Source organism: Nannospalax galili, unplaced genomic scaffold, assembly GCF_000622305.1.
Source record: "Nannospalax galili isolate Female #2095 unplaced genomic scaffold, S.galili_v1.0 scaffold206, whole genome shotgun sequence".
NCBI classification, from domain to species: domain Eukaryota; kingdom Metazoa; phylum Chordata; class Mammalia; order Rodentia; family Spalacidae; genus Nannospalax; species Nannospalax galili.
In genome coordinates, this window is record NW_008358101.1 from 8,635,166 (window position 1) to 8,649,068 (window position 13,903).

At 43.6% G+C, this 13,903-nt stretch overlaps 1 protein-coding gene across 3 annotated transcripts in view; it reads left to right on the top strand.

Moving 5' to 3' along the window:
• Positions 1 to 483: 483 nt before the first annotated feature.
• Kcnq5 (potassium voltage-gated channel subfamily Q member 5) overlaps positions 484 to 13,903 on the top strand; it is a 613,681-nt gene continuing 600,261 nt past the window's right edge. For all 3 annotated transcript variants that reach the window (XM_008856328.3, XM_017795162.2, XM_029557802.1), the window contains exon 1: positions 484 to 3,550. In XM_008856328.3, coding sequence (XP_008854550.1) covers positions 3,159 to 3,550 — 392 coding nt within the window. In that variant the 5' untranslated portion in view covers positions 484 to 3,158. The remainder of the gene's footprint in view (positions 3,551 to 13,903) is intronic.

The following is a 13,903-nucleotide window of genomic DNA, read 5'->3' on the forward strand; positions in this document are numbered from 1 at the left end:
AAGAAGTGATTCCCCAGCCAGGCCAGCCTTTGACTCTTGCTTGTAATTCCAGCATTTAGGAGGCAGAGGCAGGAGGATTTTACAAGTTTGAGGCCAGCTTGAGCTAAATATAGAACTTTAGATTAAACTGGACTACAAGAATGAGATCTTGTTTCACAAAACAAAGTAAAATAACAACAGCAAAGTAATTGCCATATACCTTTACCACTACTGTTTCACAATGCTTAAATGTAATTATTATGCATGAAATATGTACTATATTGTTTTACACATGGCTCACTATGCCTATTATGCCTACTTTCTGTTCTGATATTTCCACAAAGGAACTAAAAGGCAGTTTCCTAGCAACACCTGTATTCAAAGGAACAACAACAATAAAAGCTAAATCATAAACACTTTATTTTCCTCAAAGTTGATTTTTTTTTTCTTTCCAAGGAAGTTACTTACTTGGTAGGGAAAAAAAAAAAAAAAGCATAGTACAGACAAAGGTTGTGCTGGGAAGAGGTCTGAACAGCCTCATTTGAGTTTTCTTTTGGGGGAATGGAAGAGCAGAATGGTTAGTTAGGGTTGGCAGCTAGACCAGCCTTTTCCAATGGTAGTCAGAAGAGACATAAGATTCAGTCCCTGTGTTGTTTTGATCATTCACTTAGGGATGCAAGAAGGGGTACTGAACTGAACTAGAAAGCCAGGCTGCTAGGTTCCTGGTTAATACACAAATAGGCCCCCTTCTCTGGACTTGTGCCCAAGTGGATTACACTGTAGAAAAGATAGTCTCGAAGTTGCTCAGAAGATCTAAATCTCAAATGATAAGAACCACCCCCTCCCCAAGTTTATTGACATTTGTGCAATGGACATTCCTGCTTCACTGCCATTATCCCTGTCTCCTGGGAAGGCATCACTTGCAAATTAAGCAGCTGGCTTCCTGGAGATTCCTGGAGGTGAAAAGTGCCCTTGTGTCTCCAATTCCTGAAATTTCCTGCTTCCACGTGGTACCCAGCGCCTGGGTGAGGGGAAGGTGACCTGACAACAGTAGAAGTTTACTGCAAGGAAAACAGCTTTTTCTTAAGAGGAAGTGGTTTCTTTCATTTTACTGCTTTCAGAAAAGCTTAGAATTTCAAGTTTAAAGCGTGCACAGGAGTCAGTTTAAGTCTCTACGTCTTTCACCCTGAAAGTCCCTGCACAGAAACTCCGTGGGGAATCTAAATATAGCCACATCGAACTCCCCCCCTCCCCCGCCTTCAGCCAGGGTCCCCTTGCAGCTCTAGGATTGGAGAGCTCCTTCCAGGATGCTCTCTGCCTCTGCCTTGAATAGAATAGCAGGGCATGGAGCAATCGCTCTCGCACCTCCACAATGTGTGGGTGTGAAGTGTATTAGGGGAAAGCGAGAGTGACTCTGGGTGTTGGGGCTTGGCTCACAGTCACATGGTACCGCCGCCAGCTACACAGAACTGGGAGCTAGTGTCTACTGCCCACGGGCACGAGGGGAGGCAAGGTCTTGCTGTGTCCAGGAGGCAGCTGGGGTCACAAAACAATCACGATAAAAATAAAAGACAGAGTAAAGCATTTAGCTGAAGCTATCACAGGAGGCTGAGAACAGCTGCCCGCGAGCGTGGGTGTGTGCACAGGGTGGGAGTTCTAGAGTGTTCTCTCCTGGGGTTGAGACAGCTGATAAGTCTTTTTGCCTCAGTATTATTGATATCCAGGGAAGTAACAAAAGCATCAGGAGCAACCACCTTGCGACAGTCTACATTGACTTTGTGGTGGAAGCTTGGTTCATTTTAACTTGGTAATTGATTTTTTCTTTCATGTTGGGAGGAAAGCTACTCTTGGAAGAAGTCCTCAAGCCCGGCGTTGGCATCCCTTCAGTTTCCCCAGTGCTGAATGCGATGTTTCGTTGCTTATGCTTTATACTAACAATGTTTACGAAAGCCAGAGACCGGAGCCAGTGGCACAGTGGCCTCCTACTCCACCAAGAGCGCGGGCTTTGGGGCGCCCAGCTACCAGAGGTGGTGGGAGATCCAACCAAAAGGTCTCCCATCTTATAAGTTAACAACATCCGGAGTGGAGTGGCTTGGATTGCTTGCCCACCGCCGCCCTGGAGACGTAGACTTAGCAGTTTTATGACTTTTCTCCGACTTGAATGGAAATTTCTTGACGGAGGGAACAGGGTTCAGTCTCCCTGGCTTCTGTGTCAAACGGAGACCGGTGGCAGCTCGCTCACCTCAGAGGAGCCACTTTGGAGTTTTACGCCCTCCCCACACCCCACCCCCGGGGATGGGAAGGATGTTCTGTGACTCTCGGGCTTGCTGTCTGGTGCTAGGATGGAAAGTCACAGCATGCAGGCTGGGTTGAGTCTCGGGAAGCCACTGGGTCCCCGCCTCGCGGTCTCCGGGTGTGCCCACTGAACTGCAGAGCACTCATTCCCTGCGCGGGAAGCCAAGCGCCACCGCCCCGAAGCGTTGCTCCCCTTCGCCACTCTGGAGCTAGCCCTACCTGGAGGGCAGGACAGGGTCGCTCCTGCCCACATCCCTAGCCGGAGGATGGCGAGAGCAGGCGTGGCGGCGTAGCTGGAGAGCGCAGCGACCTGCTGGTCCAGTTTCTTTGCCCGGCACCGGGGGCTTGACTTTACCCTCCGGACAGCTCCAACGCCCCTGGGAGAAGCCAATCGAACTCGGCCTGGGAGGGCGACTTTGGAGGACTGTGCTCTGCGGGGGCAAGGGACAGACACACCCAGGCTGGGTGTGAGGAGTGCAAGAAGAGCAGAGAGCGGGCCTGCGCGCGTGGGAGCTTGCTCCGGGCGCCCCGCACACTCCCGCACCTGGCCAGGGGACACCCGGGGGAGGAGGGAGTGGTAGCCGCGGGAATAGGAGAGAGCAAGAGAAACCCTCTCAAAGTGACGCCCCCGACAGGTCCGAATTTGGACTCGAAGCTACAGGCTGGAAATCAGGACTCCCAGGGCCTGCTCCGCACACCCCAGCCTCCCCCGCCCGGGAACCCCGGGGGCTCTGCTTCCCGCCTCTGGCTTGGGTTCTCAAGTCGCAGGCTAGGCGGGCGCCCCGTCGGCCGCGGGCTTCCTCCAGGAGACCTGCCTGCGCACATGAGGCCACTGCCCCCGCCGCAGGCGCCGGCGCCCCCCTCGCGGTGCCCGTGGTGATGCCATGCCCCGCCACCACGCGGGAGGCGAGGAGGGCGGCGCCGCCGGGCTCTGGGTGAAGAGCGGCGCGCCGGCGGCGGGCGGGGGGCGCCTGGGCAGCGGCATGAAGGATGTGGAATCGGGCCGGGGCAGAGTGCTGCTGAACTCGGCGGCCGCCAGGGGCGACGGCCTGCTGCTGCTGGGCACCCGCGCGGCCGCGCTCGGTGGCGGCGGTGGCGGCCTGAGAGAGAGCCGCCGGGGCAAGCAGGGGGCCCGGATGAGCCTGCTGGGGAAGCCGCTCTCCTACACGAGTGGCCAGAGCTGCCGGCGGAACGTCAAGTACCGGCGGGTGCAGAACTATCTGTACAACGTGCTGGAGAGACCCCGCGGCTGGGCGTTCGTCTACCACGCGTTCGTGTGAGTACCCCTCGTGCGCCCCCCGGCCATGCCTGCTCAGGGGGACCCCCGCGCCTGGACCCCCGGGGCGCGCCGGGCGCCCGCACCCTGGCCTGATGCGCGCGCGCGCTCGCACACACACACACACACACACACACACACACACTCGCGCGCGCGCGCACACACACGTGGTGGTTTTTATTTCTTTGCACGTGTTTGTGATCAGCTTCCCCGGAGCCACTAGTTCCACCTCTCTCATTCTTCAGATTGAACCGTGCCCCCCCCTACGCCCCCCCAAGAGCATCCAGGCACCTGGGCGAGAGCTAGCCAAAGTGCGAGTTAGGCTTCGCAGATAATTGCGAGTAATCAGGTCCTGAGATATGTAAACTTCAACTGAATGGGGCGCCTAGGAACAGGGAAATGATTGGGGAGGGCCTGCACTGGTGTGGGGCTTGAGAGTGTATCAGAGAGGTTAGGAGGTGATGGCGGAGTGGGTTGGAAAGGAGAGGAGACAGCTATGGATGGCTGGGTCCCCAGTCAGTCCTAGGGCAGAGCAGAGGAAATTGCTACTGGGGTGGAGAGAGCGGCTAGGTTGCAAGTGCGCCCGGAAACACGCCTGGCCACCACCACAGCTATCACTAACGGAAAATCTGTCAGAGCATGTGGCCCTTCCTGCCACAGAATAGGTGGCCTAGGTCTAGAGGAGCAGGCGGGCCCTAGAAGCTCTGCTCCTGCACTGCGACCTTGGCCATTGGGGAACCTGGCTGGGCTCAGGAACGTGGTCCTAGGTGCTGTATCAGAAGTGTACAAAAGCCAGTTCTGACCTGGGTCAAGCAATGGGTTTAGTTGGCACTTATGGCACTGAGTCAGAGAGAGAGAGAGAGAGAGAGAGAGAGAGAGAGAGAGAGAGATAAGTAAACCCTTGCCATCTAGCAGAGAATGCTTAATGAGGAAACGATTGGAAGCAAATGTTTATTTTTCCCTTAGGCATTAAAAACCTTTCAGTGGCTTTAAAGTTTACTACTGTTTTTCCCATAACGTCCATTCATTCAATCTTCTGTTAAAATAGGTTTATCTGGACATTTTATGATAGTTTTTATGCCTTCACACCCTGTCTCAATTCTTTGTTTTTAAAGGTCTTTGCACTTCTGTTGCCCCTCCCCCTTGCCTCTTTAGGTTAAGATAAAATACAAAGACAGCAGGATTAGGAGACCTTTTGAGAAACTTGCAAGCACATATTGATGTGTTCCTTGTTTCCTAGCAAAAATATGTTTGGAACACACAAAATAGATTTATTTCAGAAATGAGGCATGCCATCCTATTATCTATACATAGCCCTCCTCTGGCATGAAGAATTGGCACCAATACAGGAAACTTTTTAAAAAATAATATGGGGAAAAGAACTGGTTTTGTAAATTGGTGTACCTGAAATTTAACCAGGTAGGACTCAGGAAATTGGTGGAGTCTACACTCTGGGGCCTGGTGTCTGGAAATTTTTACAGTTCCAGATTGAAGTGAACATGTAGGATTAGGTGGAATATTCCATTCAATTTTCCATTTTTACAATGTGCACAAGGGGGATGTTGTGTTATATCATAATTATGTCAAAAGGTATAAGTTATGTCGTTCACTGATGGGAGATTCACACTGATTTGGATGTAATTAATGATAGAGAAGCACCTCTGATCTCCTTGGATTGGTATGCAATTAATCTAGTACTGAATGAGCCCAATAAATTATTTTGACCTGTCAGAATACACAAAAAAATTTAAAGCAATGATGAGGCTTAAATTGGCAGTAAAAATATAAAGTATGAATGATTTTTTTCAGAACATGCTCAACATATTCATGGCTTTGATTTTTCAATATGATGTAATTTTTATTCCTATTTTTAGAAATTACATGGTACATTCAGAAGGGGCTGGAAACAACCCGAGTTGTTCCACATACTTGATGCCTCCTAAGCATTGTTGATGAATATGAATGAGAATTTCTCAAAATGCAACATTTTCTTTTTGAATGAGTTTCTGTGGGCTTATGAGAATTTTATACTTTGATGAAAGATTTTGTGAAAGGCTCCAGTTTGAGCACTTTTCTGATCCCCAGCTTTATCAATCTAACAATGAATTTAGTGGTAGAGAGGAAATAAATGATGTGCTTGTGAATAAAGAGCTCACAAGATGAACTTTTACAGGATACACTTCTAAAAGACTCGAAACTGCAGTGTCTGAATGGTTATATGGGGGGTGCCAGATCCACATTAGCACAAAGTCAGAATGGACCGAATGATGTTCTGGAAGGATCATAGGCAACTCCTGCAGACCCTGGGGAAAAAAGGCTGACTTTGGTAATTGCTGCTTATGATTTTAAATGAGGTTTTGAATAGCCGGAATTTACACATTAAATTAATAAAGCAAAGTTGCTTTGAGCTGGAAGTCTAATAAGACCATTACAGGAAACTATAAGAAAATAATTTCTAGAGAGGTGTAGTTAACTAATGCCCTGCCAGCCTGGGAATCCTCAAATCTTACTTTAATAACAGTTTTTGTAGCATATTAAGGTTCCTGCCAAGAACAAGTGCACAGTGATTAATGAGGCACTTCAGGGATGAATTTACTTGGTTAGACCCATGTTTCTACTGCCAAGAAACAAGAGAAGTATGTTTAATATTATGCTTCAGGTAAAGAAAAGATTGTTAAAATATGGAAAATAATTATTATAATGATATTTTAATAGCCTAAGATCTAATTTTAAGCATATGTATCCAAGCCTACTGGTAAGATGGCCGTCAAGAGCAAGAAATGACGAGCTTCAAGTAATTTATTGCCCTAAATCTGTGATGATTGGCCCTTATTGCTTTTTTGGATTCATTGGGTAGCCCTGTATTCTGCCTTCACCTATGATACAGTTAATATGAGATAGTTTCTTTGAGTTATTTGTTCCTTTTAAATTGCTCCCCCATTTTAGAAAAAAGTTTAGAAGCATAATGGTAGACATAGTGGCGAACATGATGGCATTCTAAATGTAAATTTGCATTTTGCATTCCTGTAGCAAATAGGATTGGTCCTGAGGAATTGCACAGGAACACCTGTTGCAGATCCATTTGTCTAATTCATCACATTGCCCCAAGTATCTTTGCTTGATTTCATTCTAATGATGAGAATTTATATATATATATGATATTTAAATTAATTAATTAATTAATTAATTATTTACTTATTTATTTTGGTCTTTTTGAGACAGGGTCTCCCTGTAGCCCCAGCTGTCCTGGAACTCACTATGTAGACCAGGCTATCCTTGAACTCACAGAGATGCGCCTGCCTCTGCCTCCCGAGTGCTGGGATTAAAGTTGTGCGCCACAATTATTTTAATAATATGGGAAAAAGAACTCGTTTTGTAAATTGGTATACCTGAAATTTGACCTGGTAGGACTCAGAACATTGGTGGAGTCTGCACTCTGGGGCCTGGTGTGCGTGTGTGTGTGTGTGTGTGTGTATGTGTGTGTGTGTGTGTGTGTGTAAAGATATATATATATATATATTAAAATGTTCCAGTCACCCAACCTGTGAGCCCTGAGGTCATCCTTTTCCTCTCCTTGTGTACACTGACTATCTAAATAGCTATTCAGATTTGTTCATTTGCCTTTAAATATTTTCCAAATATATTCCTTTCTATCATCTGGTACTGCCACTAACTCCTTGTCCCTCAGTGCCTCTCACTGGAAGATTTGTGATATTCTGCTGGCTGATCATCTTGCTTCTGTTCACAACCTTGTAGCTGTCCCTCTGACAACAGTTTTATTACTTAAAGTCAAAACTGATGATATCATTCACTTATTCATCTAAAACTTTTCATGTCTAATATAGGTGCTGATTTTCAAATTTCTGAGACAGAGCCCTCTGATTTCAAGTAGGAAAAAAGATTCCAACATGGGTGACTGTAAACATTTCAACAAGTGCAAAATGATGTTATCAATACTGTTACAGAGGAAATAGGTTACAAAACTTTATGCAAAAGAGGAGACAGTGTGGATGAAGGCAGAAAAGCCTGCAGGCTTTAAAAGGGAAGTGAGGCATGCGCTGAATTTAGACAAATAAGTAGTTAATTTTCAGGTGGGCAAAACGTGGGGGGGATAAGTAAAAGTGTGAATGTGCAAAATAGTTGTAAGTAATCTTAGGTATGTGTAGTATAAAGACAAGATCAAGGAAAGAAAGAGGAGGCATGACTTTTAGTAGTATAGAACGATGGTCCTGGGATGTGGTCTTCATCCTATAGCCAGAACTGGTCAGCTTATGGGGAAAATCAAGAGAATGCATTGTAGTCAGAAAATGAATTGGGTGAGGGAGATTTAAAATGAAGTCAGTATGGCCTGTAATGCATTGGCAGCAGTTGTAAAAATTTCCATTCGTTTTTACCTTCCTTTATCTATGAATTCATTCTGCAAATGCCTGTTGACTTTCTGTATGCCATAGACATTTCTAGAAAGGTGGGAGATGATTGCCTAAGGAACTGAGGCATTAACTGTGGGATAAAAAGGAAAGGTTTAATCAGAGAAGCATTATTTTTTTTCTTTATCCCTTGAAAGTTTCATACATGTATGCAGTGCATTTTTGATCAATTCCATTTCTTATTTCTCCCTCTGACTCCTCTGAAAACTCCCCTATCCTCACCCCAACTCCTTTAAAAATCTTTTAATAACCTACTGACATCAGTTAGTGCTGCTCATATGCCATGGTTTTTGGGTCATCTGCTGGAGCGCAGATAACCTAAGATGGGCCACATCCTTGAAGAAGATGATTCTTCTTCCAGCAGCCAGCAGCTGCCAACAGCTCAGTTGAGATAGCTCCTCAGTTAAGGGTGGGGCCTTGGGAACCCCTCTACCCGCCATGCTGGAATGGTGTCTGGCTTGAAATTGTGCAGGCCACCACAGCTGATATTCGTTCATGAATGCAAAGGCCTTGTCCTGTCCAGAAGACACTATTTTGCAGCAGTCTTCCCCAATCTCTAGCTGTTAAAATCTTTCTATTTCATTTTCCTTTATGTTCGCTGTGATGGTTTGAATGAGAATGTCCCCCATAGATTCTAAGTATTTGAACATCTTGTCCCCAGTTGCTGGTGCTGTTTTAGGAGGTATTAGAAGGTGTGGCCATGCTGTAGGAAGTCACCATGGGTGGGCTTAGAGAGTTCTTAAGCCTTTCAGGATCTCCAGTCCTTCTCTTGCTTTCTGTGCCTGATGGGAGATGTGAGCACTCTGCTTTCTGCTCCTGTTCCAGCCACCTCCTGCCACCATGCCTCCCTCGCCATAATGGACTAATTCACCTGGAACTGTAAGCTCAAATAAACTCTTCTTTCCATAAGCTGCTTTGGTCAGTGTTTCTATCACAGCAACAGAAAAGTGACTGATACATTCCCTGACCTTGGTGGGGAGGAGATGTGATATAGATGTCCTATTAAGGGCTAAGTATGCCACAGTCGCTTATTCAGAAGAATGTTAAGGATATAGAATTGGATGTTTGTTTTTCACCAGTCTGATGGATCTTGTGTGGATCATTCTGACCTGAGTTATTTGGGGAACAGAAGTGCCATTCAGTAGTAAATATGACAAACTGGGATAATTAAAGTACAATGTCACATGGAACCAAGTTCATAGAAATATAAAGGGTTCAGACCTGGACATGTAGAGTTGAAGATGATTTTGATTCATTCAGGGAGAGACTGTAAGGGATGGGAACATAGTGAGCTAGGCACAGTCTCTTCCCATGGGTTTGGGTCAGATACCCAAACTATTTCTAGCATAGAGAGGCCATATATTTTTGAGTGAATCAATGCATTTAAGAATCTGGATGTGAATATATGCCTAGGTCACGTACCTAAAATTTGAAGCCGTCATCAGTTTGTGGTTGTTAAAACAATGAATAGAAAAGCAGTGGGATGGTTTAGGAAAGGCACAGAGTGAGTGAAGCTGTGGTGGGGTAGCGATTTGGGCACACCAGTGCCAAGCAACAGATAGAAGAGAAAGAATCCACAGACAGACCCAGGACACGCATGATAGAACAAACCAAAGGCTAAGATGTTGGATAAGACTTCATTGGAGTTCTCCTGAATAAAGATTCTGCAGAATGAAGAACTTTTCCACTGAAGCTTATGTGGAATGACAGGGATTCATGTAGGTGTGGTTAGGGGTAGTGCAAGATCCACAAAACCTTCATGCTGTGGCCTCTGCCTATCCTTTTGGCCTGATTAAAGCCCCTCCCTCTAAGTTCCCCACTGATTACCAGCCTATCTGGTGTCTTACTGCCATTCTCTTGCTCTTTCAGTTTTCCCACTTACTGCACCTTAACTTTTCACTCATTTCCAACTCACGGTGCTTCTTGAAAACACAATATAAAAGTAGTTTCTTCTTAGGGACAGCTTCAGGAATTCACAGGGATGAGGAAGGTACCACTTGTCTTAGGTTCCATTGCATTCTGGGAATGCCATTATAATGGCATTTCTTTTACCTTGGTGGTGTTATAGCTACTTGTTTCATCCCTCCAGTATGAGGGCGAACCTCCCACACAGAAAATCTACTTTAATTCCAAATCTCAGTTACTTAACAAGGTCCTTTATATCTAGTAGACCCTTGATAAATGCTTATTTACTGAGTAAGAAAATAGTTTTCTTTGGAAGCCCTCCATATGGAAGTCTCAGGCCAGTCAAAGCCAAAAGAAATATAAGTCTCTTTGCAGTTTTCTTAGACTTGAGATACCAGTTCATTTAAAGGGAAACAATAATGTTGCTAGAACTAGCCCAGGAAGTGAGTGGTTGGCCCTTAGCTTTTCCACTAAGTAAACTTGTGACTTTCAGCAAATCGTTTGATCTTTTCAGGTCTCTGAATCTTCATCTGTGCATAGGCAGAATAGTGTCTGTGACCCAATTGAGATGTTGAAAGATAATATTGAAAGTCTAAAATACTGTCATAAAAGCAACAAAGCAGAGTATTTATAATAAAATGTTACACTGAATTTTAATTATACCCCTAATTCATGGCTATAACTTCACTTCCAACTCCTCAAGCTTGTCAGGTTGTGTCACATCATAGCCATCATCACCTTTCTAAAACTTAACACATCACTCCTCTGTTTAGAGAAGGAAACTGTGTGTTACTTCTCCATACCCCATATACATACAGTCCTTAAAACACAGGACTTTCTCTCTCTCTCTCTCTCTCTCTCTCTCTCTCTCTCTCTCATTAGTCTCAGTCTTTCTCTCACTCCCTTTCTTCTACATTACTAGCACCCAGAGATATACAGACAATGATCAATGCATGAAACTTAGTTCACTTACTGATACCCCAAATCTCTAAAATATAATAGTTCCCTTTTGAAAGATGGAATTTTTCTCTATAGATTACTTTATCATTTGCATAAAAATTCTATTTCAAATTAAGCCTCTATCTATAGAAATTTATGATTACTTTTTATTTTTGATCCTGTATTCATTAAAAAGTACGTATACATATTAGGTGTATAGAGGGCTCAATTTTTACTGTTTTATATTCAGCTAATATAGTAACACAAAATACCCCAAAGCATATCAATCTGTTTTTAGAAATAAATATAAATGCTGTTGTATTTGATGATGTTGTTATAATGACAAATGTTGAAACTATCAACATACCAATATTGGGAATTTATAGCATTAAAAAGAAGACATATGAGAATAATATTTCAAAATGGGATCAAGTTGTGATACAAGAAGCACTGTAAACAAGGGAAATAGCCAGAAGCCTTTTGATAATTACTTACAATGAAGTAGTGCCAATATTAATTTTTAATTACAAATGGCTGTTTTGGCAGATGAAAATACCAACAGAGCATGTTTCACCCTAGCCCACTGGTGTGAAACTGCTTAAAGCCCAAATGTTGAATAGCCGCAGTTCACAGTTGTTCTTGATGATATATTGATGCTTACACTTTTCTTTTCTCTCTGCCTGTTTTAGCTTCTTCCTAGAGATGTGATAAAAACACTGACCAAAACCAACTTGGGGAGGAAAGGGTTTACTTGGCTTACAGCACAGTTCATCATTAAGGGAAGCCAAGACAGGAACTCAGGGCAGGAACCTGGAGCACAGACCATGAAGGAGTGCTGCTTACTGGCCTGGTCTGTGCTCAACCTTCTTTCTAATACAATACAGGACAACCTTCTGAATGGTGGCACCACCCACAGTGGGCTGGGCCCTCCTACATTACTCAACAATCAAGAAAATGCCCCACAGACATGGCCACAAGCCAATCCAATGGAAGCAATTCCCCAGTTGAGGCTCCCTCTTCCCAGGTGTGTCAAGTTGATAACTAAAGCTATCCAGCACACTGCCCATTTTTAAGTATGCTAGTCAAAGTTCTATTTGGCTCTAACCTTCTAGATAGATTGAACATGCAACTCCAGTTTTGCATTATTAGTAAATTCTTTGATGGGTCTGTGTTTTCCAGTGATCCTTTTAATACTTTGTAGACAGTTTATCTGAGTGAATTTCCTAAATATTATTGAATTCATCAGTTCCTAAATGTAGAAATAACTTTCTCTTTTCTATTACATACATATGTATATTTGGGCATATCTAGTCTGTACACAAAAACAATCCCACCTCATATACATATACTGCATTCTTTGCCAGAGTTTATATTCCCCATTCTTTTAATCCATAAAAATAAAATGAGAGCTGAATAAAATGCCCTTTTTAATATTTTATTTATTATTTTTATTTTATGTGTATGCATGTATTGCCTGCATGTAGGTGAGTACAACTGTGTCACGCAATGCCCGCAGAGGACATAAGAGGCCATCATATCCCCTGGAACGGGAGTTACGGACAGTCGTTAGATGCCATGTGGGTACTGGGATTCAAACCCCAGTCTTCTGCAAGAACAGTCAGTGTTCTTAACCTCGGAGCCATCTCTCCAGCCCCTAAAATGCACTTTAAAACTAAAAAGCATCTTACTTTTTATTCTCAGTTGTATTAAGACTATCTGATACTTTTAAATTTAATTTTTGCTGTCCATGAACAGCTGTGGTTTTTACAAGCTCAGTCACGTTGGTCTTTCTACAGTCTCTCCTTCAGTCAGTGGCAGGATGATCTTTTGTTATTGAAATATTACAATCCACATTTGCTTGTTTATAACCATGAATCCATTTTCTTCTCTAACTAACAGCCATTATATACACCAGGTAATGTGCTTGCTGCTAGTTGTTCAACAAAAGGCGTGATATGGGCTCAAGGGAATTTCATGGGCGAATATGACTAGGTTCCAATTCAGTCATCAACTTTACTCCACTGATTTAATGTCCATGAGCAATTTGCTTTCAATTCCAGTTTTCTTAATCTGTAAACTAGGAATAAAATACGAGTATTCTCTATGAGATCTATGCATAACTATGGACCATTTTAAAGGTGTTTCTTGTAATTAGTGTAGTGGCTATTACTGAAACTGGAAATAAAAAATGGAGATAACATGGAAGAGAGCTGTATTTCCATACTAAAGTCCTAGGATTTTATCTTACAATTTTTGAGCAATCTTTAAAACAGATAGGACCTAGGCAGGTAATAATGATCTCTCTCTCTCTCTCTCTCTCTCTCTCTCTCTCTCTCTCTGTCCTCATTATCCTCCCTTTCCCCTTCCATCATGCCTCTCCATTTATTCTTTCTTTCCCCTTTCCTCCCTCTTTCCCTTTTTCCCTCCCTCCCTTCCTTTCTCTCCTGAAATAGTTCATAGTTGGCCTCCACCTCTGTATAGAGCCCAGGCTTGCCTACAGATTGTAATCCAATTCCTTCACCTTTGAGGACTGGGATTACAGGTGTGTATTACTACATCTAATTATCACTGGGTTTTCATTATAGGTGTATCACTCTACCAGTTCTATGAATGATGACTTGACATAGACCAAATTGGAGAAAGTATTCAGCTTAAAAACTGTTACTCCAACTTATCCAAGAGAAAATGGGATATAGACTGGAGAAATGATGCAAGAATAGTAAAATATGGCAATAGACGTGGAATTTATTAATGAATAATCAAATGTGGAAGATAAAGAGAGACAGATCTGTTGTCTAATTGGCTTTCATCATTATATAGATAGTGGAATTATTAACTGAGATCAAGACTGTAGGTGCATCAGCAGGTTGAGGGGAATGTAGGTGATAAAAATGAATTGAACTTGGGAGACACTAGCTTTTGGCACTGGTGTAACCTGGAACAGTATATTTACAGCACCTTGTGGCTGCTGATCTAAAATACAGGAGATAAAAACCATAAGAAAATCAGCAAAGAGAAAGTTAGTAGGTCTTGATAGATACCTGGATATTTTGACAATTAAGGATGAGAGAGAAAGTGGGGA